This window comes from Mesoplodon bidens (genome assembly GCF_964165515.1).
Source record: "Mesoplodon bidens genome assembly, contig: HAP1_SCAFFOLD_495, whole genome shotgun sequence".
NCBI lineage: Eukaryota > Metazoa > Chordata > Mammalia > Artiodactyla > Ziphiidae > Mesoplodon > Mesoplodon bidens.
Genome location: NW_027671328.1, coordinates 249,559 through 267,918, shown reverse-complemented (window position 1 = coordinate 267,918; position 18,360 = coordinate 249,559). Strand labels below are relative to the sequence as shown.

At 43.1% G+C, this 18,360-nt stretch overlaps 1 protein-coding gene across 1 annotated transcript; it reads left to right on the top strand.

The window, feature by feature from the left end:
• Positions 1 to 12,280: 12,280 nt before the first annotated feature.
• LOC308611562 (putative spermatogenesis-associated protein 31C2) lies at positions 12,281 to 16,002 on the top strand (the record flags this gene model as incomplete). The annotated part of the gene is made up of 4 exons (XM_081260281.1): positions 12,281 to 12,329; positions 12,685 to 12,745; positions 12,974 to 13,950; positions 15,920 to 16,002. Exons 3-4 carry the CDS (start codon positions 13,104 to 13,106, stop codon positions 16,000 to 16,002), a joined length of 930 nt encoding a protein of 309 aa, XP_081116407.1. The 5' UTR covers positions 12,281 to 12,329; positions 12,685 to 12,745; positions 12,974 to 13,103.
• Positions 16,003 to 18,360: the final 2,358 nt, after the last annotated feature.

The following is an 18,360-nucleotide window of genomic DNA, read 5'->3' as shown; positions in this document are numbered from 1 at the left end:
CATTCAGCAATCATTACATATTTATAGAACTTCTAGTAGGTCCCAGGCACTGCATTAGGTGCTGGTAATACAAGGTGTGGAAAAGCAAGCATTGTCCATATTTCTTAGAGCCTGCAGTCTAAAGAAGAATTACTAATTGTAGTAAATATAGACAGGGTACTGTGAGCCATGGAACAGGGAGCCTTTCTCACCTGGAAGGATGAGGAAAGGCATCCCTTGTGAAATGTCTTCTTAACTGAAGTATGACGTAGGTAGCCTAAGGGGACAAGGGAGTAAAGGAGTAAGTATTTCTTGCAAAGGGGAAAGCAAGTGTTAAGAATTTGAGCTTCAAAAAAGGAATGCTTCACGTTGATATTACAGTCTCAACAAATACAATTAAATTTCTGGTTGTTAATACATTGCATAAAAGTGGAGGAGTGGATTTCTGCCCAAATTAGGGCATATAGTTAGGATTAGAAATGTGCTCTGTGATATCAGTGACTTTAACATTGCAGTGAGACTGGGAGAAAAAAACGTACAAAGAGGCTATCCTCTGGACCCAATGGCACTGATGTACATCAAGGCTTTTGCTGAAGTAGAAAACCTGCTATTGATATTGAGATGCTCTTGAATGAAACAATGACTTCAAATAAGAGTTCCAAACTGAAACTCAGAAAGACCACCAATCTGACATGACTTAAATTTGAACTGCTTCTCAGATAGGCAATTTATACTTTGGGGTAAATGGAAACTGGGCTTGGTTTCACTCATGATATCAATGACATTTTGCTATTAAATTTGGTTTAATATTTTCATTTTACAAATCCCTAACTTCAAAAACTCTCTAAGGGAAAGTAAGGGGAAAAGGATAGGACTAACTTGTTTAGTTACATTACCTTGAATTTTACATTTAAATTGAGCTGCGCTATCTCCACCAATGCTTGACTAGAAGCCTGCACAGTGAGTAGTTGTAATGGAGGAGATTGGCTCATTTTAATGGCCACATCTGATGGATCTCAGAGAAATTCAGGTAAAACAACTCTCTGCATAGTTCATAGTCAATTATTTATACTTACAGAAAAATGCCAAAGCCTAGAAAACTTTAAATGGTGGATAATCGGCAACATTCACATTTTTCCTTGAGGTTTTCAGGATCGTACAAACACATTTAGGCTTTGAAAGACACGTTTTGGAACTTTACTGGAGGTATTCTAAGAAATACCTTCATGTTAAAACAATCTCCAAATATTTTAGGAATAACTAGTATCTCTCCGTAAATAATTCATGCCTTAATTAATTATTATCATTGTTAGAAATTAATACTGAAGTATTTCAGAAAAAGATGACATATTAAGAATGTGACACTGCTTCCATGTCATATAAGAGCATGAGGATATCTCTATTATGAAACTTACTGCATTTTGCTACAACATTTTTGTCTATCTTCTCTTCCAGATTACAAGCTTCTTAAAAAATAGACTGTGCACAGATCTAACTTTCTGGCCTACATTAGCAGCACTGGAGACTACTATTGAAATATTAATTCAAAGGATATTTTAGAAAACATTATAGACAGAACTCTACCATAAAAGAGCATATATAAATATAGCATATTTTCTGATGTTATTGAATCATCTTAAATATTGGTTAATGCAAATTTCAATCTCTAAGGCACTTCTACAACATACCTGAAAAATGATCATCATCTTGTACTTGAATGTCCTCACTGAGAAAGAAATTGCCAACTCAAAATCAGTTTGTTTCATTTTTAGGAAGCTCGAATTGTTAGAAAACTCACTCTTAAAATAAGTTAAAATCTCTCTTCCTCAACTTCTATGCATTTTCTTGGTTTTTAAATTAGGGGCAACTTGATCTTTTTTTGATTTGACAGCTCTAACATAGCTAAAGCTGGCGTTCAGGTCCTTTGCCCACTTACCTACTCTTCATAATTATTTTATTAAAAGAAATATATTGTGGTATAATATAAAAAACATACTGACTTGAATGTCCACTTTAATGAATTTTGACAAATGTAAATATTTTGTAACTCTGTTTCCATCAAGGTAGACAATTTTCCTATTACCCCCCTTTGTAGTTTTCCCTTTCCTCTTTGCAGTCACTCTCTACTCCATATTTGATACAGGCAACTGCTGATATGTTTTCTGTTGCCATAGATTCATTTTTCCTTTTCTAGAAAGTCATATAAACAGAAACATAAAGTACATACTCTTGTGTGTCTAGCTTTTTTCTCAGCATAGTGTTTCTGAGATTCATCCTTGTTGCATTCCTCATAATTCTATCCTTCTACTGCTGTATGATATGACATTGTATGGATATACCACAACTGGTTCACCCATATAAATCTTGTTGGAGATTTTCTGATGATGGCCATTCTGACCGGTGTGAGGTGATACCTCAATGTAGTTTTGATTTGCATTTCTCTAATGATTAGTGATGTTGAGCATCCTTTCATGTGTTTGCTGGCAATCTGTATATCTTCTTTGGAGAAATGTCCATTTAGGTCTTTTGCCCATTTTTAGATTGGGTTGTTTGTTTCTTTGATATTGAGCTGCATGAGCTGCTTCTAAATTTGGGAGATAAATCCTTTGTCAGTTGCTTCATTTGCAAATATTTTCTCCCATTCTGAGGGTTGTCTTTTCGTCTTGTTTATGGTTTCCTTTGCTGTGCAAAAGCTTTTAAGTTTCATTAGGTCGCATTTGTTTATTTTTGTTTTTATTTCTCTAGGAGGTGGGTCCAAAAGGATCTTGCTGTGATTTATGTCATAGAGTGTTCTGCATATGTTTTCCTCTAGGAGTTTGATAGTGTCTGGCTTTACATTTAGGACTTTAATCCATTTTGAGTTTATTTTTGTGTATGGTGTCAGGGAGTGTTCTAATTTCATACTTTTACATGTACCTGTCCAGTTTTCCCAGCACCACTTATTGAAGAGGCTGTCTTTTCTCCACTGTATATTCTTGCCTCCTTTATCAAAGATAAGGTGACCATATGTGTGTGGGGTTATCTCTGGGCTTTCTATCCTGTTCCATTGATCTATATTTCTGTTTTTGTGCCAGTACCATATAAATGCTGGAGAGGGTGTGGAGAAAAGGGAACGCTATTGCACTGTTGGTGGGGATGTAAATTGATACAGCCACCATGGAGAACTGTATGGAGGTTCCTTGAAAAACTAAAAATAGAACTACCATACGACCCCGCAATCCCAGTACTGGGCCTATACCCTGAGAAAACCATAATTCAAAAAGAGTCATGTACCAAAATGTTCACTGCAGCTCTATTTACAATGGCCAGGACATGGAAGCAACGTAAGTGTCCATCATCGGATGAATGGATAAAGAAGATGTGGCACATATATACAATGGAATATTACTCAGCCATAAAAAGAAACAAAATTGATGTATTTGTAGTGAGGTGGATGGACCTAGAGTCTGTCATACAGAGTGAAGTAAGTCAGAAAGAGAAAAACAAATACCGTATGCTAACACATATATATGGAATCTAAGAAAAAAAAAAAAAGGTCATGAAGAACCTAGAGGTAAGACGGGAATAAAGACACAGACCTACTAGAGAATGGACTTGAGGATATGGGGAGGGGGAAGGGTAAGCTGTGACAAAGTGAGAGAGTGACATGGACATATATACACTACCAAACGTTAAATAGATAGCTAGTGGGAAGCAGCCGCATAGCACAGGAAAATCAGCTCAGTGCTTTGTGACCACCTAGAGGGGTGGGATAGGGAGGGTGGGAGGGAGGGAGACGCAAGAGGGATGAGATATGGGAACATATGTATATGTATAACTGATTCACTTTGTTATAAAGCAGAAACTAACACACCACTGTAAAGCAATTATACTCCAATAAAGATGTTTAAAAAAAAATCTTGGATATTTTGGTCATATCCAGTTTTACCTATTATGAATAATGGTGTTACACATTTTTGTGAACAAATTTGTGTGACCTAAGACTTCATATCTCTTGGATAAGTATGAACTATTAGGTAATTGCTTGGTCATATGTAAATGTATATTTAACTTTAAAGCTTTCATGCTACAAGCCCATTTACAATGTATTCATGTTTCTCTAGGTCCCCACCAAAACTTGATATTAACAGTTTTTTAAATTTTAGACATTATAGTGGTATGTAGTGGTATCTCATCATAATTATAATTTGTACGTCTTTGATGGAGCAATCTCTAATATATATAAATAATATATAGTTAATATATATGTTGTATACAATATATGTAAATATTTTAATTAATTTTTTTGGAGTATAGTTGATTTACAATGTTGTGTTAGTTTCTGCTGTACAGCAAAGTGAGTCTGTTATACATATATCCACTCTTTTTTAGTTTCTATTCCCATATAGGTCATTACAGAGTACTGAATAGAGTTCCCTGTGCTATACAGTAGGTTCTTATTAGTTACCTATTTTATATGTAATAGTGTGTGTATATATATATAAAATGTAATTAGGCACTTAAAAATAAAAGGAAGACATGCAAATAGCCAATAGGCATATATTCATGGATACATATACTTTACATTTATATATATAAAACATATCCATAAATATATTTTTGCCATTTTCTCCCATTGGATTGTCTTTTTATTTTTGAAGTGTAAAAATTCTTTAATCTGTATATGAGTTCTTTGCCAGATATTGATATTGCAAACATTTTCCAAGTTTGCTCTTTCCTGTTGATTTTCTTAATTTTGATTTTTATTCAGCAGAAGTTTCCCTTTCCTCTGTGGCTGTCACTGCCTTGTCAGGGTTGGGTTCTGATCCCTAGTCGTTGGAGCAGAGGCCCTCAGGTCTGTTTCTTAGCTGTGTTTCTGATCTGCGGTGTGAGGTCGGGAGGACTGGAGCACCCCCACTGGGATAGAAGCCATTGAGTATTCCTCCTCTGGAGGTGTTCACCTGTGGGTATGCTCTGTTTTGTCTCCTTTCCGCCCATTGTGTAGGCTTACAAAGTACACTGCTGTTGGTACTGCTCTCAGTCCCTCCTTAACCGTGGTTATGGCGGCAACTGGCCCTGGTGACTCAGGCATCATTTTCACCAGGCCACTGGCCCAGATCCACTGAGGTCAGGTCCCAGGACTGCAGTCATTATGTACCTGGACCCACTATGTGAGATACGGAGGCAGCTCAGACTCTGGCCTGGCCAAACCCCAGCATGTATGTGCCCACAAAACCCACAGCTGCTAAAGCCAGACCTGTCTCAGCTGCAGGAGCACTTGTCCATTGGGATGTTCCCAGGTGCTGAATTTAGGAAGCCATCAGAGGAAGTGTAATGCCATGATTTGCACAGCCATGAGGAGAGATTTCAGCTCTTCTTCCTTAGTTGCATGTTCCCTGGAACTCAGCTGTGGCTTCAGCCCCATCTCTGCATGTGGGCCACCCACTGGCGTCTGCTCCCAAGGCTGCTGGAGCACACGAGCTTGTCAGGCAGGAGGATGTAGAAGCGGCAATCAGGGCAGGCAGGCTGCCCAGGTGAGAGGGTGCTGGGTGGCTATGGGATGTACGAGCCTGTCAGGCAGGAGGGAGTCAAGGTGGCAAGCTGGGCAAATGGGCCACCCAAGCAGGAGAGTGCTGAGGTGATGATGGCTGGGGGCCCGTGAGCCACTCTGGCAGGAGCCCTTCCTAGTGCCTGTGGAGGCAGGGGCCAGTGCGTGAGGAGAGAGGCTGCAATGGGGGCCCCGCCCTTTGTGCATCACGCAGCAGTGGCACTTTGCTTCTCTGCTGGTCTGGGCTTCCTCCAGGAGCATTCCTTGTTGTGGAGCTCCTCACTCCTATCCCCTTGAGCTGTCTCCTCACAGCCAACATCATTCCCCTTCCTGGGTCTGCTCTTCAAACCCCACATTCCAACACTCAGCCCCCGTGTGCACCAGTGGTCCCCATGGCTGGGGCATGCAGAGCTGTGGCCAGACCACTTGTGTAGGCCTCACTCTCTCCTGCCTGCCACAGACTGGTTGCTGCACTGTTCTCTGAGCCACCAAATTTCTCCTTCTGCCCCAGCTTCTCTCCCCGCTGCTTCCCCAGATGCGGGGAACCTCTTCTCACCTGCAGCTCCGCTCCCCCGCCCAGGGTCACAGGTCACGTCCCACTTCATCTGCTCTTCCTTTTCCCTTCTTCTTTCTTTCGTCCTACCTGCTTACGTGGGGATCTTTCTTGTCCTTTTAGGTGCCTGAGGTCCTCTGCTAGTGTTTATCAGGTGCTCTGGGAGAATTGTTCCATTTGTAGATGTATTCTTGATGCATTTGTGGGGAGATAATGAACTCCACATCTTCCTACTCCTCCGTCTTCTTGACTGACTAATCAGCAGTTTGAGTTTTAAAAGGCCACTTTTTCCCCTTTTTTAACCTTGGTTTCAGGTTCTACCTAATTTAGCTAATTAGGCTCAGTCTCAGGTCATTGTGGTCTGTATTTACATTTCTGATTTGTACCGATTTGCGAGACAAAGACAGTTGCTTTTAATTCCCCAAGGAACTGGCCTGTCACCTAAATAATATTAAAAGATTGATTTGCCCAACTACGTTTTCTTTAGCTTCCTTTTCTGTCTCAGTGAGAAGATTTCCAACTAGACTGAAATTTCAGAATTCTATAGTCTAGAACTTTATGGTTTAATTGATCATATCTTCTAAACTTGCATAAGGCATTCAACAAAGACCCTCTTTCTGAGTGCACAGGTTAGACCCAGAGTAAAGTCTCCATTATTTATTTTTATTATCCCTTAAATATTAGCTGTCAGTTCTTACTTTATATTGTATAGGCTCAGGTAATCCCACTGGTTTCCTTTAGTATGTTTAATTAATATTTCCTTCATATGCCGTCTTATAATATCAGGCAGGGGAAGAATTCCCCAGTGAAACATGTCTATCCCACACAATATAATTAGGCAAAACAGAGGTAATTATCTTACACAATGCCCATTTAAACATACCAATTTTTATAAGGACTCTGGGGTCCCCAGAGAGTGGTTGAACCAAGGGACTCAGGCACTTTTGTCAATCTTTTAACTTGATTAATTGGTCTAACTTTTGCCCCAAGTAATTGTTGGTCAGGTATCTCAGTGTAATTTTACGTGTATAAAATTTACATGTAATAAAATATACGTACTTTAAACTGGGGTAAATAGGGCAGACTTGTTTGGGTCTGGCCCTTTAATGTTGATGACAAGTAGGAGATCCCTTTGGCCCATCCAATCTTAGGTAGTATTGTATCCAATCTTTGATTTACCTCATTAATGTCTGTTTTATTTATCCCACTTTAAAATAACCATCTAAAGGTTTCTTATTCATTTAGGAGAAGTCCCTTTAAAATTTCCACCTTGTTGGGAAAAAGTTTTTAGGCTTTTCCTTCAGTTTTTTTCCCTGTTACTTAACCTAATTAACAATAATTATTCTAATGTTTTTATTAGCATCTGTAAGACCCATTTAGGGGAAGCAGAGACCACAAATAAGGTTTCCCAAACCAATTTTTTGGGTTTGTTTGAAACTAAAGGAGTTTTTAGGTTAACCATTATATGACTAATTTCCAGCATTTCCGCCCCCCCCATAGGAGCCAATGAAACAGCTGTTTATAATGAGAGCTCTCTAAAAATTTACCAATTTAGAAGTTTCTCCAATTTGAAGGATCCATCATCTGGCCATAAATGAGGTATACCTTAATAGTGACTCAAACCAATAAGACGCAAGAGGCTTCCCCACAAAAGAGTGTAAAGGATGCTGTCTAAATAAAATGCAGAAAGTTTACTCCCAAAAGTAGTTTAAGAAAGTAATGGTCTTTGTTGTACAGGCTGACACAATGAAGGTTAAGATGGCAAAAAGCCCCTGAGAGTCGTACAGTCAGACAAAAGACTGCTCAGAATCCCAGTCTATTTGACTGGCTGCCAAATGTACACCATATAAGTACTTTTGGATGGTAGTGACCAAGTTCTCAAAACACACACACACACACACACACACACACACACACACACAGAAGAATATCAGAACACTTACATTTCAAAGACACAGGAAGAGAAATGCAAGTTTCCCCTAGAAAGCCTTTTGTTTTTTTGAAGTCAGAATTCTGAAAAGATGTTTTTATCGAGCCAGCTTTTTCTAACTTAACTGCATATGCAATAAAAGAGTCCTATCTTAGTCGTTTTTAGGGCAAGATTTTCTTTAAGTCCCAAGTAAGTAAGCACTTGTAAATGTAAAATTTGTATGGACATAAACCTGGCCAGGATATCCGTTGGAGGCTGGAAATCTGTTGTTCCCTTTTCTTTTGTATTGAAAGCTAAGTTCCCCATTCTGAGTTCAATTTGTGAAGATCACTTTTATTTTGACAAACTCTATTAAAGTAGCCAATTCAAGGAAGACAGGTTAGTCTTCCACCTAATTACCCAGTCCAACTTTTACTCAGTGTCTTTCACCTGAGCAAAGTCTCCCCAGTCTTTCAGCTGAGGATAAACCACAGTGTCTACACTGAGCAAGATCTTCCCAGTGTCTTTTAAGTGAGGCTAACCCACTTGAGCAGAAGTCTTCCCAGTGTTTTTCTACTGAGGATAAGCTCTCAGTGTTTAAACTGAGTAAAAATCTTCCCAGTGTCTTTCACTGAGGATGACCCAAGTACTTCTTCTTGAAACCAAGTTTCAAGGATAACCTACTACTCAAGAGAAGAGTTGAACACCACTGAATAAAACTTAGGATCATCAACCAAAACTGGAGATCCAAGAACCAGGAGATACTCACCCAAATTCGCCTGGACTCTCTGAGAAAGCGGACAGGCCCAAGAAGCCTCTGCTGGTGCCAGGACTCTGGATCCTCATAGAGTTCAGGCAAAGAAGAAAAGTCTGCTCTGGGCCCCTTCATTGGTTGCCAAGACTGCTGACTGAAAACTATGCACAACCCAAAAGGAGAATTATGTTTTATTTGGCAGATTTTCTGAGGACTTAAGCCCAGAACACAGCCTGTCAGATCACTCTGAGGAACTGCTCAGAAGACCTAAGGGAGGAGTCAACCAAAACCAGGTAGTCAGAACATCAAAAGGTTACTATTAATTAAAGAAAACTAGACATCTCAAGTTAAGGACTTTAGCGCTTTTCTATGTATGAGAAGATGAAAGAATCTGGGCTCCGTGAAATCATTCCTTTGATATGCACCTTAACTCTAGAATCAGTACCCTGTTTTTCTCCATCCCGAATGCCCTCAAGGTGCACAGTTGAGGGTTCCTGCTTTGACATCTGACTTGATGGCTGCAACATCCTTTGTGTACTGATATGGCAGGGAACATTTTTCATCCACGGGTAAGAAATTGAGGAGAAAATTAACATAATTCAAGGTATAAAACCATTACAATATTAAAAATTCCCAAATGTCAAACAAACATAAGTACCCTTGACCTGTAAAATGGAAGATGCCAAAGAAGGGAAAAAAAGAAACAATAAAGAAAATGTAGAAAATAAAGCATAAAATAAGATGGCAGAAATCAATAACAGTAGAACAATAATTAAAGAAATCAAGGTAAATGTTATCATAAGATTTTTAAATTTCCAAAAAAAAACCCCATCAAACAAAACATATTGAAAATAAAGTAATAGAGAAAATTTAGGGAGCAAATATGAATGCAAAGAAGACCTGTTAGGTAGTTAGTCAGACGTTAGCAGCAAGGAGGTGACGGTGGTGAGAAAGACAAGAAGAAGAAATTGAGTCACACGCAGCCGTCTGGGGACTCTCCCTTTACCCCACCCAGAACGGGAGAGACTGTGGTCTGGTGGTGGGCAGCTTATCCTGATAAAGAGAGGCACAGTAACACAAGGGGACTTCTCCAGGCTGTGCATGCCCAGACCAGACAGGCGTATACCCTATAGTAAATCCAAACTCATTATACCATAATTACCATAAATTACATGTGGTTTTGCCCCTCCCCCCACCCAGTAGGCATTTCTTGGGGATTCAAGGATGAGAGCATGCGCAGCAGAAAACTTGTTACATAGCTCAGGACTGTCAGTCAAATAATGATCCTTGTCACTCACCCCCGCCTCTCTGCAAAATGCTCCTTAAAAGCGCTCGTAAGGGGCTTCCCTGGTGGCGCAGTGGTTGAGAATCTGCCTGCTAATGCAGGGGACACGGGTTCGAGCCCTGGTCTGGGAGGATCCCACATGCCGCGGAGCAACTAGGCCCGTGAGCCACGACTACTGAGCCTGCGCGTCTGGAGCCTGTGCTCCGCAACAGGAGAGACCGCGACAGTGAGAGGCCCGCGCACCGCGATGAAGAGTGGTCCCCGCTTGCCACAACTAGAGAAAGCCCTCGCACAGTAACGAAGACCCAACACAGCCATAAATAAATAAATTAATTAATTAATTAATTAATTTTAAAAAAAAGGCAGAGCCTTAGAAATAGTCTATCCTGTGTATTTCAGGCTCTAGGAAACATTGTTTTACAAAAAGTGCAGAGCCAGCCTGGATCACAGGGATGGACAGAGTTAGCTCAGGCAACAAAGCATAAAGATTAAAGTAAAAAAGATCTCATGTGGAGGCAGATTTGTTCTTCCCTATTACATAACTATTTATAATTCTTTCATACTCATGAATTTTGAAAAATAAATTATTTTAATTTTTGTGTGTAGTTCCCTCTGATAGAAAATGAGGCAAAACATACACTATTCAAAATTCACAAAACTAAATAAGTGTAAAAGAAATTCAAGTTCTATCCTTGGGTTTACACAAGACACATACATGATGTGGGAAAGTTGGAGCTGAGGACAAAGGAAATCCTGAGTAAAAATGTCTGTGAAACAGCCAGTTTTCCAGGGTCAGCTTAAGATGTTCAAGAGTTATCAAGTTAGTGGGCCTCAATTAAAGGTCACAAATGGATGAAGGAACCAGGTTCCAGATGGAATGAAGAGAAAATTGGCTAAGGTCTCTCTGACAGGATGAGAGTAGTTGGAAGGAGGGATCTGGAAGCCCCAGGAGGGTGCAGGTGTCTGTGGGTCTGGATGGGAAGGAGGGGCAGTGATTCAGCCTATTTCTCGTATTGCCCCTCCCCCACACTCAGGAGCCCTTTGTGACAAGGCCACAGCTCTGTGATGCAGGCCTGGGGTTCTGCCATCAAGTGAACTCCCAGTGCTCTGTTGCCTGAGGGCAGCAATGCAGTTCAGAAGATGGAGAATCTCTTTTCTTTGAAAGACATTGTTGCTATCTGGCTGAGATCCAGCCCAACTTCCTGGGTGATTGATATCATCCTTGGGTTCCTGTGTGGACTGGGGCTCTTCCTAATGTTACTCCACTGCTTCCAGAGTAATCTATTCTTAGCACCACCTAGGAAACATAGAAACATCAGGAAGGTAAGAAACCTTTGGCTTAATCCCAGCAGAGATTCTCTCTTTTTTTCTTATTCTTATTTCCACTTTTCTAAACCACGTAGAGAGACTCCTGAGATGGGAACTCTCAGAAAAGTATAGAACATCATCCTTCTAGGGAAAAGCCAGGCCAGAGAGGGGTTAGAGTGGGCATGAGGATTTCTAGCCTAAGATCTTAGACCAGGAGTTCAGGTATGGTAGAGGGCTCCAGGGCAAGTCCCAAATGCAGTGACTAATGGTTAAGGACTGGATTACTAAGAGTTCAATCTCTGCAGGAAGGCTGACCCCTGAGCCCTGGTTCACCAGCCACCTTCCCACAGCGGGTGTCTCAAGTGAGACCTTCCTCTGTGTTGGGGCTGAGCCCCTGAGAGCCTGAGAGAAGAGGCTGGAGAGGAGGTCTGGCTTTGGGAAGCAGAATCCTATCTGACAAAGCTCACGTGGGCATTTAGGTCTGAGGATATGTGTGTTTCTTGATCAGAGGAACAGTGACAGAAGAAATCTATGGTGATTAAAACTTAAAAAATCCTTCTTGGGCTTCCCTGGTGGTGCAGTGGTTGAGAGTCCCCCTGCCAATGCAGGGGACGCAGGTTTGTGCCCCGGTCCGGGATGATCCCACGTGCCACGGAGTGGAGTGGCAGGGCCTGTGAGCCATGGCCGCTGGGCCTGTGCGTCCGGAGCCTGTGCTCCGCAACGGGAGAGGCCACAACAGTGAGAGGCCCGCATACCCCCCCCAAAAAAAAAAAAATTCTTTGCACTCTTCAAAGAAGAAAAACTGAAAATATTGTTATACACTTTAAGTAAAAGGGGAAAAAACCCCACAGAGTTTTAGTTAAATGTAGAAAGTCATGTTGTTCATGAACACAGCTTGCCTAGATAGAGGACAGTGAGAGTTGGGTGTTAGCCCCTCACTTTTTCTTATCTCTCAGCATCAAGTAAAGCTGAAGGGGAGGAGCAGGAGTAGGAAGAAAAGTGGATCTTTGAAAGGTAAGCCTTTGCCATTCAGCCCTGCGCGACCCGAGAGTTAGCTTCCATCTCTCCTAATCCTGAGGGCCCAGCTTCACGGTCTCTGAGGATGCCAGGGGCAGAGCTTATTCCTCAGGAAACAGAGCCTGAGCCTAATTAACAGAGCCTAATGAACGTGGAAGCACTTTGCAAAGGACAAACCCTTTTCAAGTGAGACTTACCATCACTGTCAGGGACATGTGGCCTTGGACACTGATACTTGGGCTCCAGAGTCTAATCCTCCAAAGATTTCCCTTAAAGGGTCATTGCACTCAGCCTCCTGAAAGACTCTTAGGCCTCTGCCTTCACCACCATGACCCAGTCTCCTGATTTCCAGCTTGCAGAGATTGCTTGGAAGAACTGGAGGGGACTCACGACCTGGTTTCACTTCTGCAAAGGTAAAGAACCTTTCCCCTTCTCTCCTGGGTCGTCCTTCCTCCCAGAGCCTCTAATGTGACCCCAGCCCTGGGAGGGGGAGCCATGGGAGGGCGTGGCTAAGGCCCTAGGGTGAGGGAGAGCAGGAGCATTAAGAAGTCAGTGTGGGGGCAGAGGAGGGTTCTTGGGCTGCAGGTGCCCACCCCTGCCTGTCCTGTCCGGCCATCCTGGCCCCATCTGCTCTCCTACAGCTGCCTGGGGAGGCTTCCTGGCAAGGGCAACTTTCATCAGCTCTCATGTCAAGACCCTCCTGGTGAGACGTGCAAAGCCGTGCCTGCTGGAGCCTGTGGAAGATACTGCTTGAAGGGTTGGGAACCCTGCATGAACACCTCCTGTAGGGTTTCCTTCCCTGATCCAGACACTCGAGAGGTGCTGGAAGCACATATTAAAAGGTTTTGGGTAAAGCACAGGTGGACCCTACCCCTCAAGGTCCTCAAGCCCATAAATCTCTTTAAGTCGAAAAAGTTCCAACCCTCCACCGTTCTGCAGTTTGCCACTTCCCCTTCAGCCACCTGTGTGTCTGGGTCCCACTCAACAGTCAAGTTTGCTGAGTTCCTGGAGAAACCTCCTCGGGCTCATTCAGGAGAGAAGGTGATAACAGAAGAGTCAGTTCCTACCCTGAAGAGGCCTCTCCTTGTCCCCTCAACTGTGTGTAAGGAAATCCAGAGTACCCTGGGAGCGGTTCCATCTATTGACTACCATGGGCCCTCAAAGGCTTCTCTGACTGGACAGGAGGGCAGGCCACCTTCTCAGTCCCTCACACTCAGCCTTGTGGGCAGAACCTGGAAGAGTGAGAGTGTGGAAGGAGTCAAGAGGGACAGCCTAGAGCCAGGTCCAAGTTCAGCAATGGTCAGGAATGAGCCAAGAGAGGAGAGTGGTGGTCAGGCCTCACGAGACCCCTGCCATAGGGTAACAGTGATGGAGGTGAACTTCGGATCCCAATCTTTGAGAGGTGAAGAGGCCAGGGAGGCTGTGGAGGCCAAGGAGTCTCCTGCTCTTCAACCACAGTCTAGTGTTATCTTGGAAACCAAAGTGTTGACAAAATCCCAAACCACAAATGTACATATGAGGAGTTTAGAGGTGCCAGGGGCCAGTAGAAGTTTCCTACTACCTAGACTGTCTGTTTTCCAACATCCAGGTGAGCCATGCCTTAACATGGAGGTTGCCAGTGAGTTTAACTCCAAAGTAAAGGTACAGTCAGACAGCCAGCTTCAGGACTTTCCCAAACACAGGTTCCTTGCTGCAGACAACTTGGCTTCTCAGGTGCCTCAGTGCCATCCCCAGAGAGTCCCCACCAGAGACAGGTTAGCTTCCCAGGAGCCAAGTGGCCTTATGGAAGCCCAAAGGAGCCACCTAGGGCAGCAGGAGCCCAAAACTTCAAAACTCCAAGACTCATGGAAGAGCCAGAGCAAGATGATTGCCCCTACTTACAAAAGAGAGGACTGTAGGAGGCATAAACCAGGAGAGCATGAAGAAAGGTTTAAAGAATTAGGGACCTCTCAAGCTGGAAGTATGAGCCGCCCTGCCCAGGTCAGGGGAATAACAGACTCTATTGGGAGCAGATGTCTCCAGCTCATGCCAGAGAAGAAACATAGCCCACCAGAATGCCTCTTCAGAAAAAGGATGAGGCTATTTTTAAAGTGGATTTTCCCCAAGAAAAAAGTCAATGGTCGAGATGCTCTGCAAAAAAAAAAGCCCATATCAGCCACTGCCCAGAGTCACGGATCAGTCAAAAGCAGATCAACCTTGAAGAGTGAGACTGCTGAGGGTCGGGCACGCATGAGAGCTGTTGGACAGATCCCAGAAGAAAAAAGAGCAATTCACCATGGACTTCATGCCACAAAGTTAAATGAACACAAACTGGAATTCCAAGTCCCAGTATGTGGGTGTTTCTGCTACCACAGGCTTACCTCCTACCCAGAGCAAGGGAGAATGATGGGTTATACAGCCTGCAGTCATAAAGCCACCTCCAAGGGCCAGAGTTGTTCTATCAGGGAAAGGGAAGTCAGACACCAACATAGTTTGAAAAGTGTAAGGTTCGACGATGAGCAGCTGGGCCTAAGGTGCCTCCCATCCTTGCCCCCCAAGAAGAGTTTGTTTTCAGTTAGTACCTGCCAGTATGGGCCAAGGATTCCAGGTGCCCCAGCCCGCCATCAACACTACTGTCCAAGGCATTGTCATCTTTGGGGAGGTGTCTTGCCTGGTCGACAGTAAAATCCTTCTTTAGTCTTCCCTTTAGTAGGAAAACATGTCTCCAAGTAAAAATTCAGTCCATGTAGAGAAAATGATTTTCTCATTAGCACATCCAAGATATTTAATGTTCCCCAATACATATATATATATACATATATTTTTTCTAATAAAAGCATAGTGTAATGGCTGCTGTCTGTGCTGTGCACTTTGTCTTCTAGAAGGGAGGGGCATGGAGGGAGGTGGACAGTAGCATCACAGGCTTGCTCCTTGTCTCGTGTCCCTTCATTGCACCTTATGATACTGTCATTACACAAACCAAAATTACTCTAACAATGAGATGGGAAAAACCTATGAAGCCCACACCCAAGGATCGGGTTCAACCAGTCTTTCTCCTTCTTCTATGCTACTTTGAACTTTATGCAACTGTAGTGGATAGGTTTACACGATAGGGCCGGACATTGCAATTCAGGCTCCAGGAAGTGTCAGAGCCAAGTGGATGGAAGTTTGGGGGGAATACAGTATGGGCTCTGAGTTCAGAAACAGGAGAAATCTTGCCCCTGGATCTCTTGGTAGGGAATATCCAACATCTGCTCTTAAGAGTTCCTTCTCTCTCTGCTGAAGGCTGGGATTGAGATATGCCCTATGAACCCCTTTTAGCTTAGGCATAATAAAATGTACAGCATCACCCTCCCCCACCTCTGTTTTTCCTAGACTTTAGAGCAGCAACAAGGATGGCATTTCCAGCTCTGTGTGTGTAGGTGGGGGGAGTATCAGGGAGGCTGCTGAGGGCTGTGTTGAGTGCAGTCCCATATAAATGAATGGCTATGTTCATGGGTCACCTACCTTCCACTCTATGTTAACCCCAGAGAAGGAGTTTTGGATGAATGGAATAGGGGTGTGACTGTGGGTAGTAACTATCTGATGGTCAAACACTGTGAACTTAGGGTGGGACGTAGGTGTAGAAAAATCCCTGGATCCAAGGAAGGAGGCAAAGTGGTACCAGATTCCCCTAAATGTGCGGTTCTGAAAGAGCAGCCCCCTGACATACAACCACCATCTAAAGGCCTAAAGGGGAGGAAAAGTTAAGGGTCCAGTAGCTCATCATGACCCCACCCCAGGGTCTCTACCCTATTCCAACTCTAAGATCACAGACCTAGAGAAACCACCTTTAGGTCAAAACAGAAGGTCAAACTTATAGAAGTAAAGCAAATCAGGGAAGGTTAATCTCTTAATACTATATTTAATAAGCTTACACATCATCACCTCTTGACTTTTAGGAAGGATAAGTTAACAATAGGTGTAAAAGCCAGGACTAGGGAACTTGGGATGTGACTCCTAGTCTGGTGACCTTCACGTAAACACATGGCCCAAGGACTGCTCCAGGGGAGAGGTGGGGACTGGCCTGTGATTGTGTAGTAAGCCTTGCCTGTCTCCCAGTCCTTGATCACCCCAGAGCCTGGCAGGTGAAGAAGCAATCAGACAGGATTTGTGGTGGTGTGGAGGTGACCTGGCAAAGTGGATGGGGCAGGGTGCAATCCAGGGGTGTTCCACTGATCTGCTTCTGGCACAGCTTTTCTTGTCTCCTGACCCCCATCCATATGGAAAAGCAGGGAGACGAGGAAGAATTTCTCTAGAGTGATTTGGTGATTTCTGCCATGTGCAGGGCGCGTGGTGGACACAGCTCCAGGTGGTGTGTTTCTCATTGTGGAGATTTCTGTTCCAGCTGATGCCCCTGATCCAGATGACAACAGAAATGGACCCCATCCCCCATCCCTGTCAGGCCCCTCAACACGTGGAAATGCTGTGACCTGGGGTGGAGGGGGCAGAGTGAGCACAGGACTGCTCACACCCCTGGTTTCTCCCTGGAGCCAGGCCCTACCTCTGGGCCCCAATTCCCAAGGCAGCCTCCAGAATGGGCAGAGCAGTGAGAGTGGAGCCAGGACTTGTGGGAGGGGTCGGTACCCAGAGGAAAGAGTTGACAGGGCTGGGACCTGAGCCTGGCTGCTGCTGGGTGCTCTCAGGGGCACCCAGAAGTGAGTTCTGGGAATATGGGGAAGCTGGACTTGGACCCCCCTGGCTCCTGCTGGGAGAGTGCCACAGTCAGGTGATGCTGATGGAACAGCAAGAAAACAAAGAATCAAGTCCCTTTGCCCTTCTCTTGCTGCTCCGTCTTCCATAAGGTACAGTAAGACAAGAAATGGAGAGACCAAAAGAAAAAAAGAAATGGAGAGACCCAGAGACAATACACAAAGACTTCACCGACACACCTCTCAAGAGAGACTTCTCATGCAAACACCTTTCTCAGAGATCACATACTGAGTCCTCACACAAGGACCTCATGTTGCTTCACAGACCCTCAGACAGAAACCTAGCACAGATTTAACAGATTTCCCAGAGATACCTTCCAAAGGGACCTCATACAGAGACTTCACACAGAGATCTCACCCAGAGACAACACACAGAGACTTGGCACAAAGACCTCACAGAGACCTCACATCTATTCTTCAGTATCCATTGACAAGCCTTTCTTAGTGAATATGAAACCACTTAGCAAACTGGCAGCATGATAAATATATTATCAGTTGTGCCCCTCTGAGATCCACCAGACACTCACTGTCAGCATTACTCTAAATGGGGACATGTTTGAGAAGTTTTGTTCTTTTGGAATGTCACTGCCTCTGAACAAAAGAATTATACATTCCAAATGTAGATTTTCAAATTTCTTTCTTAGGTGTTCATTAGCTTGAAAATCACATATTACATTATTTTATTTTTATTTATTTTAGAAGAATAAAGAAAATAATGTTTATTTCTTAGAAATGCATGTAGTACTCTATTTTTTTATTTTAAAAGATTTTTAGTGGAGTATAGTTGAGTTACAAATTTGTGTTAGTTTCAGGTGTACAGCAAAGGGAGCCAGTTATACATATACATATGTCCACTTTTTTAAAAGATTCTTTTCCCATAGAGGCCATTACAGAGTATTGAGTAGAGCTCCCCGTCCTATACAGTAGGTTATTATTATCTATTTTGTATATAGTCGTGTGTATATGTCAATCCCAATCTCCCAATTTATCCTTCCCCCCTTATCTCCTGGTAACCATAAGTTTTCATTAGTACCCTTTTTTTAGGAGAATCACAAATTTTAAGCACAACTAAAACACTGTCAGTCTCCAGTGAGAGAAAATATTTGTCCAGTTTTAGTTATCATCCAGTCAAATGGTATCTGGCACATTTTTTACTTTATTGAGGACAGAACTTAAACTTGAGATGGCTTACTTGTTTCCTTTGGGAACATAAGAAAAACCTGCAACAAAGGTACTCTAGGAATGAAATAAACCAAGAAAGAAGTATCCGGACTCACATTCACTTCCCAGAGGGCTGT